This window comes from Amblyraja radiata, chromosome 34 (assembly GCF_010909765.2).
Source record: "Amblyraja radiata isolate CabotCenter1 chromosome 34, sAmbRad1.1.pri, whole genome shotgun sequence".
Lineage (NCBI taxonomy): Eukaryota > Metazoa > Chordata > Chondrichthyes > Rajiformes > Rajidae > Amblyraja > Amblyraja radiata.
In genome coordinates, this window is record NC_045989.1 from 7,573,589 (window position 1) to 7,592,174 (window position 18,586).

An 18,586-nucleotide genomic window follows, 5' to 3' on the forward strand; every position below is an offset into this window, starting at 1 on the left:
TCACCCACTCACAAGGGACCACTCTCTGGATGAAAACTTACCCACGGAGTGACCATGCGGCGATTTAAACATCGGAGGCGGCATTCAATTGGAGTCAACATCTAATAGCATGAAAGCAGGACTTCTTTCCACCCTCCCCCCCCCAAACTCCCTTACACCCACATCCCTCCCTCCAGCTTTACATTTCACTCCGCATCTCCTTATCTAACACCCTTTTGTCTCCTTTTCACCTCTAGCCTTTTTCTCTTACTCCAGCCATCTACCAATTTTAGGCTTTGCCTGGTCCCCACCTCTCCTTTTCAGCTTTCTCCTGTGTTGAGGGTCCTAAAATAGGGTGTTAGTCTCTTTACCCAAGCTGATGTGCATTTGACAAAAAGCAAGTTTAGTTTAGTTTCAAGATAGTGTTGAGACTGGCCCTTCGGCCCACCAAATCCATACCAACCAACGATCACTTGTATACTACACCCCAGGGACAATTTACAGAAGCCAATTGCTGATCATCCCCAATCAGTACCCCATTCCTGCCTTCTCCCCATATCCCCTGACTCCACTATTTTTAAGAGCCCTATCTAGCTCTCTCTTGAAAGCATCCAGAGAACCAGCCTCTGAGGCAGAGAATTCCACAGACTCACTACTCTCTGTGAGGAAAAAGTGTTTCCTCGTCTCCGTTCTAACCTGCATGTCTTTTGGGATGTGGGAGGAAACGAGAGCACCAGAAAACTCATGTGGTCACAGGGAGGACGTACAAACTCCGTACAGACAGCACCTGTAGTCAGGATTGAACCCGGGTCTCTGGTGGCGTAGGGCAGCAACTCTACCGCTGCGCCACCGTGCCTCCCAAAAAGTGCAGCAAAGATTTATTAGACTGTTGGCTGAACAGGAACTGTGCCCTGTGGAGTTCAGAAGAATGGGAGATGATCTTACTTAAGCTGATCCAGGATTTAGTTTAGAGATACAGTGCAGAAATAAGCCATTCGGCCCACCGAGTCTATGCCACCAGCAATCCCTGCACACCAACACTATCCTACACACACTAGGGACAATTTTATCAATCCAATTAACCTACAAACCTGTACGTCTTTGGAGTGTGGGAGGAAACAGGAGCGCTCAGAGATGCATGGTCACAGGGAGAAGGTACAAACTCCGTACAGATAGCACCCATAGTCAGGATCGAACCTGTGTCTGTGGCGCTGTAAGGCAGCAACTCGACCACTGGATGGATGTTTAATCGTATTGAAGCATCTCAAGCCAGCAGCCTGTCTCAGGTCACGCAGGTCGGAGACATGTCCTGAGTGGGCGGTGAGTCATTGCATGTCTCTACCCAAGAGGTTTGTGGAGACTCCGTTGTTGTTTACTCACAACAGAGCGATTTCTACATCTTAATGGGAATAAATTGTGCAGGAAAATGACACTAATAGATCAGACTGGAATAGCAGGTCAAGGCCAGATGGCCTATGTAGATCAGTCAGTATTAGTTGACCTGATCCATGTCGACAGCCTACTCCTATTTCCAAAGTTGTTTAGTTTTAAAGATTCAGCATGAAAACAGGCCATTCAGCCCACCAAGTCCATGCCAACTATCGATCACCCATTCTCACTAATTCTATGTTTAAGAAGGAACTGCAGATGCTGGAAAATCAACGGTAGATAAAAATGATGGAGAAACTCAGTGGGTGAGGCACAATCTAGATGCTGCCTCACCCGCTGAGTTTCCCCAGCATTTTTGCCTACTCACTAATTCTATGCTATCCCATTTTCTCGTCCACTCCGTACATACAAGGGTCAGTTTGCAGAGGGCCAATTAACCTACAAACCCGCACGTCTTTGGGATGTGGGAGGAAACGGAGGAATCCCACACAATCACAGGGAGGACGTGCAAACTCCACATAGACATACCTGAGGTCGGGATCGAACTGTGGTTCTCTGGCGCTGTGAGGCAGCAGCTCCACCAGCTGCACCACTCCTGTGTTCTTCCCATGGGTGGCTGAACCTTTCTCTGGCAATATCGTTGCCAGAAATCTTTAGGATTTTTACCCCAAATACTCTCTACTCCTTAAATCCCACTGCTTTTCCATCTTCCCCATTAACTCCTTCAAGACTCAGTTCTGCATTTCATTTGATAAAGCAGGGGGAGGGAGTTCGATTGGAAAATTAAAATGAGAGTATTTAGGACCCCTCTAGTGCTGGCAAGATACAGGAACACCTCAAATATATGCTGGAGACAATGTGGGAAGATCAGTGATCACAAACATATTTTTTGGGATTGTCCCAATACTGGAGAGACATCCAGGTAGAGATTAAATTAATTCTGGGAGTGGATCTACCTTTGGAACCGGCTTGTTTCATATTCAGAGATACTCCAGCAGCGACAGATATTCAAAATCAGAAATATTTGCATGGGGTGATGCTGTTGATTGCTAAAAAAGATGATAACAGTGCTATGGAGAAAGGAAATGCCACCAAATGTTCAACAGTGGAAAGATTGAAAAATGTATACTTGATGGAAAGTATAACTGCTAAACTCCAGTTGAGGACTGATGCCTTTAATATTATATGGAAACCGGTACTATTACAAATGCCAAGATTGATTAATGATATGAATGGATGAGCTTGCTCTGGTGCCTGTGAATAAGATGCTTTTATGATAGAATGTTAAGAGGATTTGAGGCGATGCTAATGAGGTTGTATTCTGTCATTTTGAGACTGTGTTTTGTGTGTTTCTTTGTTTTGTCTATGTGTATTGTCAATAAATGTTGAGATTAAAAAAATAAAGCAGGGGAGAGTATATTACTGTTGAATTAATATGCCTTTGACAGCAAAATCGCTCGGCCCGCCGTCCCACACTGAAATGCACTGAGTAATAACTTAACACACAGTAAGGTGTAGGAAAATTTAATACGTACTATAAACAAAGTATTTACACCCAAAATGCACTAACAGTGGCCTTTTTCACAAATATAAATTAATATTTACTTTCTTTAAAGTCATTTAAAAAGTCCACATAAGTTTTACAGAACTGTACCGACCATTTCAGCAAAACAAAAAAACTACGTGGGACTTGGCAGCTGATATTTCATTGTCCTCTCCCGTTTCATCAACGTCTGTCTCCGCCGTTCTCACCGTCTTGTGGCTGCAGCCGTTAGAAAATGTCCTAAAAAAAAGGGAGGACTTGGGGGATATATTCTTTGTGTCTGGTGGGGCCGAGGCAGCTTCGGAAGGTGACGGCTGTCGTGTGGAAGATTGGGAGGAATCGAGGGTGGGATATCAAGGAACTACACACCAGTTGAACACGGCCCGACTTGTTTCTGATCTCAGCAAGACCTCATGGAGCTTCCTATACCTTGACAGACCAATTCAGTTTGGTCAAGCAAATGCAGGAAGCTTACTTCAGAAGTACCTTTGGAAGGGTCCGTCTTCCTGAGTCTCCACCAGCTGACATTGTCCAGCACCCCAGCTTGCGTTCATTGCTACACTTTACCCATGAACAACACAGCTAAGATTCAGCCTGAATACTGATTGTGGAATTGCACATTCCTGCAAGTCCCCCCCTGCTCATTTCCCGAGAAAGCAAATGCTTTCACTTATCGCTTTACCTCCCCCCTTGACTCCATTCAAGGACCCAAGCAGTCGTTCCAGGTGCGGCAGAGGTTCACCTGCACCTCCTCCAACCTCATCTATTGCATCCGCTGCTCTAGATGTCAACTGATCTACATCTGTGAGACCAAGCGTAGGCTTGGAGATCGCTTCGCCCAACACCTCCGCTCGGTTCGCAATAACCAACCTGATCTCCCGGTGGCTCAGCACTTCAACTCCCCCTCCTATTCTGAATCCGACCTTTCTGTTCTGGGCCTCCTCCATGGCTTATCGTGTCGTCTCTAGGCTAGCCACTCACTACATTTCTTGGCAGGAGTGCAAGTGCGGACTCCAGAATCCCACAGCTGAACCCCAAGCATCAACTCCATCCATTCGGCTCTTTGTCCTCTCTACACTCAGTCTGAGGACAATTCCGCATTGAGAGCAGCAGCCACAGAGTGCCATCAAGCCTCATTAGAAACCAAGCAAACCTCTAGCCCAAACACATGCATTTATGATACACTGAGTTCACAACACTGGACGCCCGACATATGCATTACCCTGGGCTGAAGTATAGATCAATGACATCTTAGGTCGTGGTCTCTATATCTGCGGCTCCTGTCTGGGTCTCTACTCACCATGCACTTCCTCCTTGGTGGTGTGGATACTATCTGACCTCTAGCTTAATATGCAATCTGTATAAGGGGGAAGTCCTTTGCATTTCCTATGCAACAGGCAGGAATTGTTAACCCTCCTGCCCCAGTGCCCTGTATAAGCAGGGACGGTCTTTGTATCTCCGATAAAACATCCAACTCCGTCCACCAAATGTGTTGACCGAGTGGCAAGTTTGACACAGGCAGCTCACTGCACCGAGGTGCATGGGTGTCCGCATAGTCTGCCGCAGCGAGGTGCATGGCTGCAGTCCAGAGACTGGAGGCTCAGGCAAGGCATGGTCCAGCCATGGGGCGAGTGGGTCACCCTGGCCTACGCCCACTACGTTTGACGAGAAGAATGATGATGTGAGGAAGAGCACGTTCCAAATTAACGACTTATGTGCTGGAGAAACACAACTGATGGAGGATGTTAAAGCTTTGAGGGAGGCTCAGAGTTTCTGATGATCGGGCCAACTCTACGGGGGGGGGGAGATCCAGTAACATGTCACAATGTCAACAGGACTCAAAGAGCCACCCCCTCCCTGGAAGTGGCCATCAGCCTTCAGTCTGGGAGGAAACACGTTTCACATTTAATGTTGATCTCTCATTAAACATTTCTGCCTAGTAGGAGCTAGTGTTGCAATGATGAGGTGGGAGATTGCAACCTTCACGTGGTCCGCCCTGTTTCGACCAATGCAATCAACCCAGCGTGCACAATCAAATAGAACAAGTTGTCCTACAACTTTAGGCTGTGCACGACATACGCAACAAGAAGATGATTGCAATGTTCACGACAGTAACCAATAGTGTAGCGCAACTTAATGGACACTTGCAATTGCGAAACTAAATGGTGGCCGGGATCTTGTTCCAACAGTGTCGGGTTGTGCAAACCATCTCCTCCACTGATAATTGTTAGCAGCAGAAAACACAAGGATGAGAAGCAGTCTCGCGGGTATTTCTGGTATAACCCCACGGTTGTGCCAATAGGCAATGGATGGGGTGTTGGGGCCAGAGAGTTTCAGACTCACAATAACAAAGTTGTTTTTTTATCCTGCACGATTTTCAAAAATAAAGTTTCTGTTTAATAGTTTAAAGTTTACTTTTGTTACTGCAAGCTAAAAGTGCTAAAGACTCTTGGTTTCATAGAGCCTCATTGCACAAGAGCCAATGGAAGCAACGGCTTGTCAATTTCAATGCCTTCCCACGGTGAAACTAGCAGCTGTGTTCTGAAAAGACAATGGTGTCTGATTACTGCGGGGAGGTTACAGGGGAGGAGATTTTTCTTCCAACACTGATATTTTTTTTCCAAGACAGCTTTTTTTCCAGCTTGTCGATTTCCAAAGTAATTATTAAGTGGTTCTCCGGCTCCCAATTGAAATAACGTTATAAGTCTATGTAACACTAATAATGTTGCCCAATTCATCAGGCACGTTACATCCAACTCTTCTTAAGGGTCTGTCCCACTTGGGCGTCATTTGCGCGTCACTCAGGTGGCGGGCGAAGATTTTGTGAATCCGAATATCCTGGGACGCCGCGCATGATCGCGCATCACTGCCTCAAATGATGTCACGTAAATGACCCCCAAGTGGGACAGGACCTTTATGGAAACAGGCGTTACAGCAGAACTCCCTGTACTAGATGCAAGACAGTGAAGTATAGGTAGATACTGCGGGTTCTTGCTTCTCTCCAATCACTAACTATGACCAGGTTCATTAACAAGGCTTAACCTCGGTGACAAGATAGTCAGCAGACCAGATCCCATTTTGGCGTTCACTAGCTGTACACTTACTTAAAAACACAAGTTGCACTTTTATAATCTATCTCACAATCTGGAGGTTCTGTTATGTTTACAGTGAGAGTTTCGACAGGGGAATAGATGTGGTAGACAGTCAGAATCCTTTTACCAGGATGGAAATATCAAATACTAGAGGGCGTCGCTTTAAGGTGAGAGGGGCAACGTTTTAAGGAGATGTGCGGGGGCAATTTGTTCATTTACACAGAGGGTGTCGAGTGCCTGGATGGTGCTGTTAGTGGTGGGGGTTGAAGCAGACACATTAGTGCCATTTGAAATACTTTTGGATGGGTATATAGACATGCATGGAATGGTGGGATATGAGTTATGTGCAGGTAGATATGGGATGGTTTTGGCATCATAGACATTGTGGGTCGAAGGGTTTCTTGTGTTGTACTGTTTCATGTTCTATAATCTACTTGCTTCCACCTTCCACACTCATTCAATCCTAGTGGAAGTGTTTGGCCTGCTGCGTGGGCTGCACAAACATTGCCATGTTGGGGGCAAGTCAACAGAACAGGGGAGCACATTCAGGACCACGCTAAGATGAAGTGAGAGGAATGAAGGAATCAGGATTCCAGGGCGTGTTAGCACATCGGTGCCCGAACAAAGTACAGATAAGGAAATCATTTAAAGGCATCTGGATGAGGACTGACTGAAAGCAGAAGAACTGGGAGAAGTTAGAAACCAGGAGCGAAAAAGCAGGAAATGGTCTAGATCATCGGTTGGAACAATGTTTTGGATTGAGACATGGAAAGAAAGGAACAAAATGCATTTGCAGAATGGAAGGCTGGGATTGAGGAACATTCCCTCATCCTCTATTTGGGAAGTTTACACACTTGTACTAAACTGTACACAGAAAATATTTCACTGTACCTCGGTACATGTGACAAATGTGCCGCAAGGAATTGCAGCAGCCCAGACCATCACACAAACCAACCTCCCTGCCATTGTCTCCATTTACACCTCACGCTGCCTCGGCAAGGCCAGCAGCATAATCAAGGACGAGTCGCACCCTGGCCACTCCCTCTTCTCCCCTCTCCCATCAGGCAAGAGGTATAGAAGTGTGAAAACGCACACCTCCACATTCAGGGACAGTTTCTTCCCAGCTGTGATCAGGCAACTGAATCATCCTACCACAACCAGAGAGCAGTCCTGAACTACTATCCACCTCACTGGTGACCCTCGGACTTTTCTTGATCGGACTTTACTGGCTTTACCTTGCACTAAATGTTATTCCCTTATCATATGTCTATACACTGTAAATGGCTCGATTGTAATCATGTATTGTCTTTCTGCTGACTGGTTAGCACGCAACAAAAGCTTTTCACTGTACCTCGGTACACGTGACAATAAACTAGACTCTACTGTAAATAAAGTACTGTACCCCTTAGGACTTAACATTGAATCCAACCATTTCAGGCACCTCTCCTTATTTGCCTTCTCCTCACATGTGGTTCTGCCTATCCTTTTCAACGTTGCTTTGTCGGCTCTGTCCGTAACGGTTGCATTGTGATGCTATGACGATCGTGGCTTGGCCCCACTCACACACATTCACTTTCTTCCCTCCATCAACTAGAACACGGTTATTTTCCTCCTATTCCTACTCCGACTGCAGGTCCCTGACCTGAAACACTGAGCATCTCGCTCCTCACTGGCGCTGCCCGACCCGCAACCAACTTCCTGAATTTTACTGTTTGTGAAAGAAACCAAAACCAGACCCAAGTTACCCTACTTTGTCCCACCACTCAAACAAAATCCACTAGATTGGTGTAATGAGAAGAATAGGAACGGTATTGGTGGCACAAGATGGTGACGCAGGTAAGTATTCGGCCAAATGGGACGAGCTCGGATGGGGCATGTTGGTCAGCATGGAGGAGTTGGGCTGATGGGCCTGGGTCCTTGCTGTAAGAATGCTTTTATCCATAAATAACCGCCTTCAAGAGTTTTAGTTGGTGAAAGGTTGGTGGTGAATCGAAGCGTTATTGTGTAGGAAGGAACTGCAGATGCTGGTTTATACCAAAGATAGGCACAAAGTGCTGGAGTAACGCAAGATGGTCAGGCAGCATCTCTGGAGAAAAAGGATGGGTGATGTTTCAGGTCGGGTCCCTTGTGGGTGAATAGCAAGGGTGGGGGGGGGGGATGGATGGAGGCAGGAATGACGATGGTGATATTAGAGGCAGGCACGTTGAAGTTGGGGGGCAGGTTCGATGGGGCTGGGGAGCAAGGCGGCCTGTAGGGTAAAGCTCCACTTTCGCCTTGACTGGACACACTGAGGCTCAACTTATATGTGGATTAGCAGGGAATGAAGGGGTATCAGGTACATAAGTGAAGGTCTTGGCACCATGTTCGGCACAGACACCGTTCTATGTACATTCAGGAACTGCCCTGGGTCCAAGGAACGCAGGGACACACTGGACCTCAAACACTGACAATCCCAGCATTGTATGGCACAAACACTCACTTTGGGCATATTTCCCCGCTCACCACTGGTTCACCAAAGTCCTCTATCTCCACCAGCTCCGCCTTATCTTTCCTCTTTGAAAGAAAACATACATATTTCTGTCGCCCCTCCTCCCCCCCCCTCCCCTATCAAACACAGGTCAGAACAAAGTAGTAAAAAAATAAGTTATTTGCCAGCGGTGTATGGTGATCCCGGTGAGAGTGAGAGTGAGAGTGAGGAGGGAGGAGGGAGGAGGGAGGAACCTGGGAGCAGGCAGCGTAAGGAGAAGCAAATGGAACAAAGTGCTTGCACTGAGAGTGACGGCATGCTTCAATATTGCGGCCACTGAAGACACCCACTCATCCTTCCTCTGCTTCTTGTGCAGGTAAAGTCCTAATACTGGTTGTGAATAAAGACACCACATTCTAACGACAGGCTGAAGCGCAGGGAGAAAAGGTGAAGCTCTATCCCGATAGGGCACCGAGTGCCGCTATTGAGTGCCGCTATTGCAGCGCCGTGCTCCACCGCTGTTCTGCCGACCTGCTGCCTCCGTGGACTGCGGAAGAATTCGGAAGCTCGCTGCGTCCCTTCCCGCTGTTTTTTTTGGTGTTCCGCGGGCAGGTCAGGGGCAATGCCACAGACGGGTTGGCGCGCGGCACACCGCTCACTCTCTCCCCCCCCCCCCCCCTCAACACCGGTACTACTGCCTGCGTCTCGTGACCACTGCGTTCCGCGCTGGTTTCTGCAACCCTGTCGGGGGTGGGGGGTAGGACGGACCTGCCCGACACCAGCGCGCACAGCGGGCGTTGGCCGCGCACATCGAGGGCGCAACACCGACGTAGTTTGGCAAAGACCATTGGAACAGGTAAAGATGGCAGAAGACAAGGCGTTCTCCTGCTCGGATTTGCACCCTCGGCTGAAGGCCGGTCCACGAGGGGCTCTTCTCAGAAAGGGCACGCTGAAACCATTGCCTGCAATGTAGTTGTCATCTCCCACAAGGCTGTTCCTTCCCCTCCCCCCGCCATAGACGGGCTGAGATTCCAGAAGGAGCCCGTGTGATTTCTTGCAGTTGGGCCATCGCTGGGCTTTGTCCACGTTGTGAGTGGCCCTCTGTTCAAGCAGCAGAATCATCTCCCATTCTCCCCGAATATTTCACATTCGTTATGCCATTGATATCACAGTAGTCTCTCCTTGGATGTGTGTTTGTGCGCTTGTACGTGAGTGTGTACATGTGTGTGTGTATGCATGTGTGCGCGATTGTGTGTGTGTGTGTTTGTGCGCGTGTGTGAGTGTGTACATGTGTGTGTGTGTGTACATGTGTGCGTGTGTGTGCATGTGTGAGTGAGTGTTTACATGTGTGTGTGTATGCATGTGTGTGCGATTGTGTGTGTGTGTGTGTTTGTGCGTATGCAATTGTGTGCACGCAAGTGTGTGCATGTGGGTATGTGTACATGTGTGTGTGTGTGTTTGTGCGTGTGTATTTGCGAGTATGTGCATGTGGGTGTGTGTACATGTGTATGTGTTTATGCGTGTGTGTGTGTGTATTTGTGAGTGTGCATGTGGGTGTGTGTACATGTGTATGTGTGTGTGCGCGTATGTGTGTGTATTTGCGAGAGTGTACATGTGGGTGTGTGTACATGTGTATGTGTGTGTGTACGCGTGTGTGTGTGTGTATTTGCAAGTGTGTGCATGTGGGTGTGTGTACATGTGTATGTGTTTATGCGTGTGTGTGTGTGTATTTGCAAGTGTGTGCATGTGGGTGTGTGTACATGTGTATGTGTTTATGCGTGTGTGTGTGTATTTGCGAGTGTGTGCATGTGGGTGTGTGTACATGTGTATGTGTGTGTGTGTGTGTGTATTTGCAAGTGTGTACATGTGGGTGTGTCTTGTGAGAAAAGGGATACACGTGAGGGTTCCACTTCAGCATGATTGACGGAAGAGTGGAGCAGTTTCCTTGTTTCCCCCTGGGGCCAGGCGGGGCTCTACGTTTTCCTCGCGTTCCAGTTGTAGTCGGGAGTGTCCAGCGAGCGGTCGAGTGGGGACCTGTGATCGTGCGGCGACCTCGAATCGTGCGGCGATTTCTGGGAGAGGGGCGAGCGGTGTTCTGAGGAGAGGGTCTTGTGCTCCATGGGCTTCTCCATGTGAAAGGGTCGGTAGTGTTCAGAAGGCCCTTGGCTGTGGTAGGCTCCGGGACCTCTGTGATCGGGCAAGCGGCGGAAGTCTTGTTGGTGCCCGAGGTTGTGGTGGTCCTGAGGTCGAAACTCATCAGACCGGCGACGTTTCATGTCCTGGTGGCGCCTGCAAGGAAAGCAAACAAGACCTTAGAAGGCAGGTGGAGCTGCTGCCTCACAGAGCCAGAGACCCGGGTTCGATCCTGACCTCAGATGCTGTCTGTGTGGAGTTTGCACATTCTCCCTGTGACTGCGTGGGTTTCCAGCGGGTTTTCCGGTTTCCTCTCACATCCCAAGGACATGGTTTCTGTAAATCGCCCCTAGTGTGTAGGGAGTGGATGAGAAAGTGGGATAACATAGAACTAGTATAAACGGGTGATGGAGGGTCGGCATGGACTCAGTGGGCCAAATGGCCTGTTTCTCTGCTGTATCTTTCAATCAATCAAACTGATCAAGATTAGTTCTACGTGTAGGAAGGAACTGCAGATACTGGTTTAAATTGAAGACAGACACAAAATGCTGGAGTAACTCAGCAGGACAGGCAGCCTCTGTGGAGAGAAGGAATGGGTGACGTTTCGGGTCGAGACACTTCTTCAGACTGATGTCAGGGGAGTGGGCGGGACAAAGATAGAATGTAGTCGGAGACAGTAAGACTGGTGGGAGAAATGGGAAGGGGGAGGGGATGGAGAGAGAGGGAAAGCAAGGGCTATCTGAAGTTAGAGAAGTCAATGTTCATACCGCTGGGGTGTAAGCTACCCAAGCAAAATATGAGGTGCTGTTCCTCCAATTTGCACTGGGCCTCACTCTGACGATGGAGGAGGCCCAGGACAGAAAGGTCAGATTGGGAATGGGAGGGGGAGTTGAAATGCTGAGCAACCGGGAGATCAGGTAGGTTTAGGCAGACTGAGCGGAGGTGTTCGGTGAAACGATTGTCGAGCCTGCGCTTGGTCCCGCCGATGGACAGAAGTTGACACCTGGAACAGCGGATACAGTAGATGAGGTTGGAGGAGGTGCAAGTGAACCTCAGCCTCACCTGGAAAGACTATCGGGGTCCTTGAATGGAGTCGAGGGGGGAGGTAAAGGGACAGGTGTTGCATCTCCTGTCGTTGCAGGTGAAAGTACCTGGGGAGAGGCTGGTTTGGGTGGGAAGGGACGAGTTGACCAGGGAGATGTGGAGGGAGCGGTCTCTGCGGAAAGCAGAAAGGGGTGGAGATGGGAGGATGTGGCTAGTCGTGGGATCCTGTTGGAGGTGGAGAAAATGTTGGAGGATTATATGCTGTATGCGACGGCTGATGGGGTGGAAGGTGAGGACAAGGGGGACTCTGTCCTTGTTACGAATGGGGGGTGGGGAGGGGGAGCATGAGTGGAGTTGCGGGATATCGAGGAGACTCTGGTGAGAGCCTCATCTATAATGGAAGAGGGGAACCCCCGTTCCCTAAAGAATGATCTAGTATGGATAACCTCATCCTGGGCGCAGATGCGGCGTAGACGGAGGAATTGGGTGTAGGGGGATAGAGTCTTTACAGGAAGCAGGGTGGGATTAGTTCTATGATGCTTTTGCTGCCCTTGACCTTCTGGCTGGTAAGCATCCAGCCAGGTGCTCTCCTGAACTCCCGGTGGTGTAGCCTCGCTGAACATCTGCCCAATGTGACTGCCCCAACCCCTGCCCTGGTCCACATGCCTTTGGCCGGCACGGTGGCGCAGTCTCTGTTGCTGCCTTCCAGCACCAGAGACCCGGGTTCGATCCCGACTACGGGTTCTGTCTGTAGATTTCGAACGTTCTCCCCGTGACCTGCGTGGGTTTTCTCCAGGCGCTTGGGTTTCCTCCCACGTTCCAAGGACATACAGGTTTGTAGGTTAATTGGCTTCTGCAAATGGTAAATTGTCCCCAGTGTGTAGGGTAGTGCTAGTGTACGGGGTGACCGCTGGTCGGTGCGGACTCGTTGGGCTACCTGTGTCTCTACACTAAGCTACCGATGAGACCCGGTTGTCCAGCTGACTGACCGACTGTGGTGACGGACACAGAGCCAGGGAGAGCAACGATCGTTGACTGATCTCTCCAGACCCTCGTGCTTGCGGCAACCAATGATGAGTGAACAAGGTGGGACCTGGAACCCGACCGGAGGCTCGGCAGTCGGCAGTCGACGAGACGGGGAGATGTCGGGCACCAGGAGCAAGGGCCAGTTGGAGGGTGAACTGGGGTAATGCCTCCATGTTGTTGTGTGTCAGGGCTTATTCTGGGGAGAAGGCAGGAGGATAGGGTCAAGAGGGATAGATTGAATGGCGGAGTAGACGTGGTGGGCTGAATGGCCTAATCCAGCTATGAAGGTCGGCTGCAGGAGGCGCCCCCGGGACATAAAGATGGCCGGGCGGTGGGTGGAGAGGGACATCGGAACTGCTCCAGTAAATCGAAAATACGCGGGCCGACCGATTTTAAATAATGGGGCCAAAACATGGCGGCGCTCGCGTGTGTAAATATGCAAAAATAAACCGCGATGCCGCTGCATACGTGACAACTACAGCAGCACTGAGCCGTGGAAAACAAGGCACCTGTCGTAATAGTCGCGGTGACCTCGATGGTCGCGCTCGTCGTCGTACTGGTTATACGGCCGCTTGCGGTGCAGGTTGTTAGGCCGGTAATTGCCGGAATTCCGGTGGGGATCTCCGTGTGGCCGCCGGTCGTCAAAGTGGTGGTCCTTGTATCGGTGCTGGTCGTAGGGGTGGTGCCGCTCGGAGGGCCAGTGCTGGCTGTTGTAGTTGTACATCCGCTCCCTCTGGCGATCGTCTCGATCTGCACCGGGCACAAGACAAGACAGGCAGGGCTTCAGCGGGCCAGGCGCGCACAAGCTCTACGCACGCGGCAACCATCACAACACACGGCCCACAGCCTGCCACAAACTCCCTCCCTCCCGCAAGCAAGCTATCATTCATATCGCATCCGGAAAATCAATGCAACCAGACGCTGGGAATCCAAACATAAAAACAGGAGGTGCAGGAAACACACGGAAGGTCAGGCAGCATCTGTGGAGAGAGGGACTGTGTCATGTCCAAGACCTTTCATCAGAACCAGGAGAGAGAGAAAACCTTTACGTTGCACTAAACGTTATTCCCTTATCATGTATCCGTACACTGTAAATGGCTGGATTGTAATCATGTATTGTCTTTCTGCTGACTGGTTAGCACACAACAAAAAGTTTTTCACTGTACCTCGCCACACGTGACAATAAACTAAACTGAACTGGTGGAGGATTTGAAGAACAAAGGGAATATGAATGATAGGATGAGACCACATGTGGCAGGGATGAAACGTAGCCATCAGAGTTCAGAACAGATTATGGTTTGTCTTGTGACGTGTTGCTGGTGGTGGGACTTTGGGGTAGAGTTGCTGCCTTGCAGCGGCAGAGACCCACGTTCGATCCTGACTACGGGTGCTGCCTGTATGGAGTTTGTACGTTCTCCCCGTGACCCGTTTCCACCCACACTACAAAGGGTTTGTCGGTGATTAGGAGACAGAGCTAATGTACGGAGCGATCGCTGGTCGGCACGGACGCGGGGGCTGATGGGCCCTGTTTCCGCGGTGTATCTCTAAACTAAACTACGACAGGCGTGGCACCTCGTGAAGCTGATGCGAATGTGACGTTGACGTGGGCGTCGGGGGGGGGGGGGGGGTGTTGGAAAGGCGAACCGAGGAACGGTCGGTCCCCGTGGAAAGCCGGAAGGGGACGGGATGGCGATTCACTGAAGATGATAGAAATAACAAACGGTGATCCATTGAAAGTGGAGACTTTGGAATAGTGAGTGGGCAGAATGTCGTGTGAACTCTGCACCAGAGATAAGCCCAAGTTGGCAGCAGGAGTGGAGTCCTTACTTGGAGCCTGCAGTCACCACATACACAGCACCCTATCGCGGAGTTCTGGGCAATTTTAAGGAGCTGTGGCCATGCTGGGATTCACCGCCCTGTCTCCGTGCTGTAAGGAAAATGATCTTCCTGCGCCAAGATCGCACCCGTCAAACTTCCTTTCAGATATGGGGTTCCCCAACAACGCATAGGACAATCCTACTGGCCAGTAAAATCATAGGAGCAGAATTAGGCCATTCAGCCCATTGAGTCTGCTCCACCATTCAATCATGGCTGATCTACATTTCCCTCTCAACCCCATTCTCTTCTGCCTTCTCCTTGTAATCTTTGGCAACTTACTAACCACAAACCAAGCAACCTACTTCCACGTTAAAAATGCCCTTGGCAATGACTTGGCCTCCACAGCTGTTTGTGGCAATGAATTCCATAGATTCACCACCGTCTGGCTAAATCAAATCCTCCTCATCTCCATTCTGGCAGCTTTAAAGTCTTTATTAAACTGATAGTACTGACACAAGACCTTAAGCCCAGATTTTATTTAATTAATCGAATTTGAAAATCAGCTGTAGTGGGATTTGAACCCTTGCCTCCAGGTCCCCGGCTGACAGGCCTGTAACATGGCGACTGGGTAGCACCCTTCTGTAGAGCGCGCTCGAACTACTGTAAGGTGACGCTGAAGTCTGAAGAAGGGTCCTCGATCCGAACGTCACCCATTCCTTCTCTCCAGAGATACTGCCTGCCCGGCTGAGTTACTCCAGCTTTTTGTGCCTATCTCCGCTGATGCTGAAGCTCGTCACCAACACCACCAGGTGAGCTGTAGGTACAACACCACACCTCTATTGAGAGCTGGCGCGCTGAGTTAAGGGCCTGTCCCACTTGGACGACCTAATCCACGAGTTTAGAAGACCTTAGATGAGTTGATAAAAATGTCAAGGTCGTGTTGACTCGCCGAAGTAAAAGACCTCCTACGACTATGTCTACGACCCCCCTCGACCTCAGTCTTCCACACCTAAGACCAACTACGACCAGCTACGAGTGGAAAATGATCACATGATAAAATGATGTCATGTTTGCATTTTTTTTCTCGGGCCGGTTACTGAGCTACGACTACTATCACGACCTACCTACGAGTAAAAAGTATCGATTTTTTCCATGCCGACCATTTTTTTCCTCGTGGACATTTTTAATCGGGCTGGAAAAAACGTTGCGACCTACTTGAGGCCACGAGTACGCGGAGACCACTCACGAGCATGAGGAAGAGTTACGAAAACCTCCTACGACCTCGTGGCGACCATGCTGCGAGTATGAGTCAAGGGCAAACTCAGCAGAGGTCAAGGCCAATTAGGTGAAAGTGGGACAGGGGCTTTTGAACGGCTTTTTGTGTCGATCTTCTGTTTCAACCAACAACCCTGCATCTTTCCTACACTTTTACCGGGAGGCGGTTGGTTGCCGCAGGCTCGGCGGACCACGGGGCCCGTTTCCACGGCGCTGTTCCCTCCCGCCTTACCTGCGTTGTTGAAGGGGCGCTTGTTGTGCTGGGGGTAGGGGTCTCGGTGATGCGGGTGTTGGTGGTGGGGTGGCAGCAGGTGCGGGCCGTGAGGTCCATGCTGCATGTGTGACTGAGAGTTCATGGAGTCCCGACTCGACCCCGATGGCTCCGGCTTGAACTGACGCCTGCTCTCCGAATTATTCCCCTTCTTCTTCTGCTCCTCCTGTAGAAACCGGGCACAGTAAGCAACACCGTCGTTAGATCTGAGTCCGGCACTGAAGCACGTGACTTGTTCTGGAGCAGTTTAGAATAGTTTAGATACAGCATGGAAATTCGCCCATCATATCCATGCCGACCATCAATCTCCCGTACCCTATGTTATCCTACGCCACGCTCCCCCACCCCCCCGGCCTGCTCCCTCTCCCCCCCGCCCTCTCTCCCCCTGCCCGACTCACTCCCCGCCCCGCTCTCTCTCTCCGCGCCCAGCTCTCCCCGCCCTGCTCTCTCTCCCCCTGCCCCGCTTTCTCTCTCCCGCCCCTCTCTCTCCCCTGCCCCGTTCTCTCTTTCCCCGCTCTCTCTCTCACTCCCCGCCCCACTCTCTCTCTCTCCGCGCCCAGCTCTCTCCCCCGCCCTGCTCTCTCTCCCCGCCCCGTGCTCTCCCCCCCCCCCTGCCATCTGTTTCCATGCTCCTGACTGTGGACACCATTGCAACCGAGTGCTTTGTGGTTCACTGAACCGTGCCGACGTGACCAGCCCCGATATTGACTCCGTTGTGTCTTTACTGCCGCATGTGCACAGGTCAAACGCACGGTGGAATTATTTTCTTACAAACAGTCCAGTAGAGACTCAGTGCTCAGACTGGTGATCTGGGCTCAACGTCCACTCTCTGTGGGAAGTGTGAGGGTGAGACAGAGGGGTCTGGGTCACAACCATCCCCTCTCCCACTCCCTCTCCCGCCCCCACACTGCTGGACGCAGGCAACACAAATGGAAAAGTAAGTGGATGTATACTGGGAATACCGTTACCTCTTCCTGGGATCGCCGTTTCTGTGCCAACTTGTACAGCTTGTGTAGCTTCCGGGCGTCAAACTCGGTGAACTTGGAGACAAAAATCCAGAGATTTCTGCGGGAGAATGATTCAGTGAAGAACTGTACCAGTAGCGGAGTTGTAGTGCGTTAAAACTCACTCACTGCGGAGAGCAGTGATGACAAAGTGCAGGCTAACAGCAAGGACAGTCCGAAGAAAGGTCCCCGCCCACAATGCAGCCACTACCCATGTTCTCCACAGATGCTGCCTGACCTGACGAGTTACTCCAGGACTTTTTGTCTTTTGTGTTGTACACCAACCTCTGCAGTTTAGTTTGGGTTAGAGATATAGCGCGGACATAGGCCCTTCGGCCCACCGAGACCGTGCCGACCAGCGATCCCCGCTGAGTGTGCATCAAACCTGCGGAGAATCATTGAAGGCCGAAGCACACAATTCCAGCCACGCCTGCAGTCCACAGGATAATGACAGGTTTCCATCCCCCAAGAAAGGCCCATGAGCAGAATATTTAGTACGTCGGAACGGAGGGGTGGTGTGGGAGAGGATGGCAGTGACGGGGAGAGTGAGCAGGAGTGGGGAGAGGGGTCGCCAGTCGGCCTCACGGACTGATTAGCTTGGTTAAAAAATTGTAAATTGTCCCGAGTGTGTGTAGGATTGTGTTGCTGTGCGGGGATCGCTGGTCGGCGTGGACTCGGTGGGCCGAAAGGCCTATTTCCGCGCTGTATCTCCAAACTGAACTAATTTCAAGGAATTGGAAACAAATGTGAGAGTTTAGAGACAGAACTGTTCATGGTTCAGGTCTGTGGCAGCTTTTTTTTTAAATCAAAAAAACTTATCCAAATATTAAAATAGTATTTACAACACAATTAAACTCAACAGAACCCACCACCATAGTACACGACAAAACTAATATACTACTAAACAACTTTATAACAATCCTTGTCCAGGATACATTCCACCCAACGGTCCCAGAAATCTCCCAGGGTGCCCTTGGACAGCGCGTAGTCGCTTTCTAGTACCATCCGGGCGCAGACGTAACCCCGGAAAAGGGGCAGGCAGCCGGCTCGGGCAGAGCCAGGACTGTGGCAGCTTAGTAGGTGGTGAGATGATCCAAGCCCATCATATGGAGAAACTACTTGCGTGTTACTCTACACACGAGTTTTATTTGACAGCAAAGAGGACAAAGAGCCTCGCGCCCTCTCACATGAGCGCTGATCTAATGCATCATTTCCAGACCAACGTTCACACAAGGCTCACCCCCAGCTGCAGCCACTTACAAGGGGAGGTGATCTCACACACTGACAATGGAGGTAGTCAGTGTTCACACAGCAAGATCTCATAAGCAGGAGACCGAAGAGTGACTACACCACAAGCTTTCAGTGATTTTGTTCAAAGGGGAGACTAATGTTGTTATCCGTATCAGTTCACGGCTGTCACATGTATGGAGACACAAAGAAAGCCTTTGTTCTGTGTAGGAAGGAACTGCAGATGCCGGTTTAAACCGAAGGTGGACACAAAAAGCTGGAGTAACTCAGCGGGTCAAACCCAGGCAGATCACACCA

The 18,586-nt window shown here is 50.2% G+C and overlaps 1 protein-coding gene across 8 annotated transcripts in view; it reads right to left on the bottom strand.

Annotated features, from left to right (window-relative positions):
* Nucleotides 1-10,229: 10,229 nt before the first annotated feature.
* Nucleotides 10,230-18,586, bottom strand: part of chd2 (chromodomain helicase DNA binding protein 2) — a 110,604-nt gene continuing 102,247 nt past the window's right edge. For 4 of the 8 annotated variants that reach the window (XM_033050133.1, XM_033050129.1, XM_033050132.1 and 1 more), the window contains 4 exons: nt 17,006-17,102; nt 15,999-16,203; nt 13,183-13,423; nt 10,230-10,759 (listed from right to left, as the gene is read on the bottom strand). In XM_033050133.1, coding sequence (XP_032906024.1) covers nt 10,444-10,759; nt 13,183-13,423; nt 15,999-16,203; nt 17,006-17,102 — 859 coding nt within the window. In that variant the 3' untranslated portion in view covers nt 10,230-10,443. Of the gene's footprint in view, nt 10,760-13,182; nt 13,424-15,998; nt 16,204-17,005; nt 17,103-18,586 lie in introns of those variants that run through there. The other 4 variants (XM_033050128.1, XM_033050131.1, XM_033050130.1 and 1 more) reach the window with 2 other exon arrangements.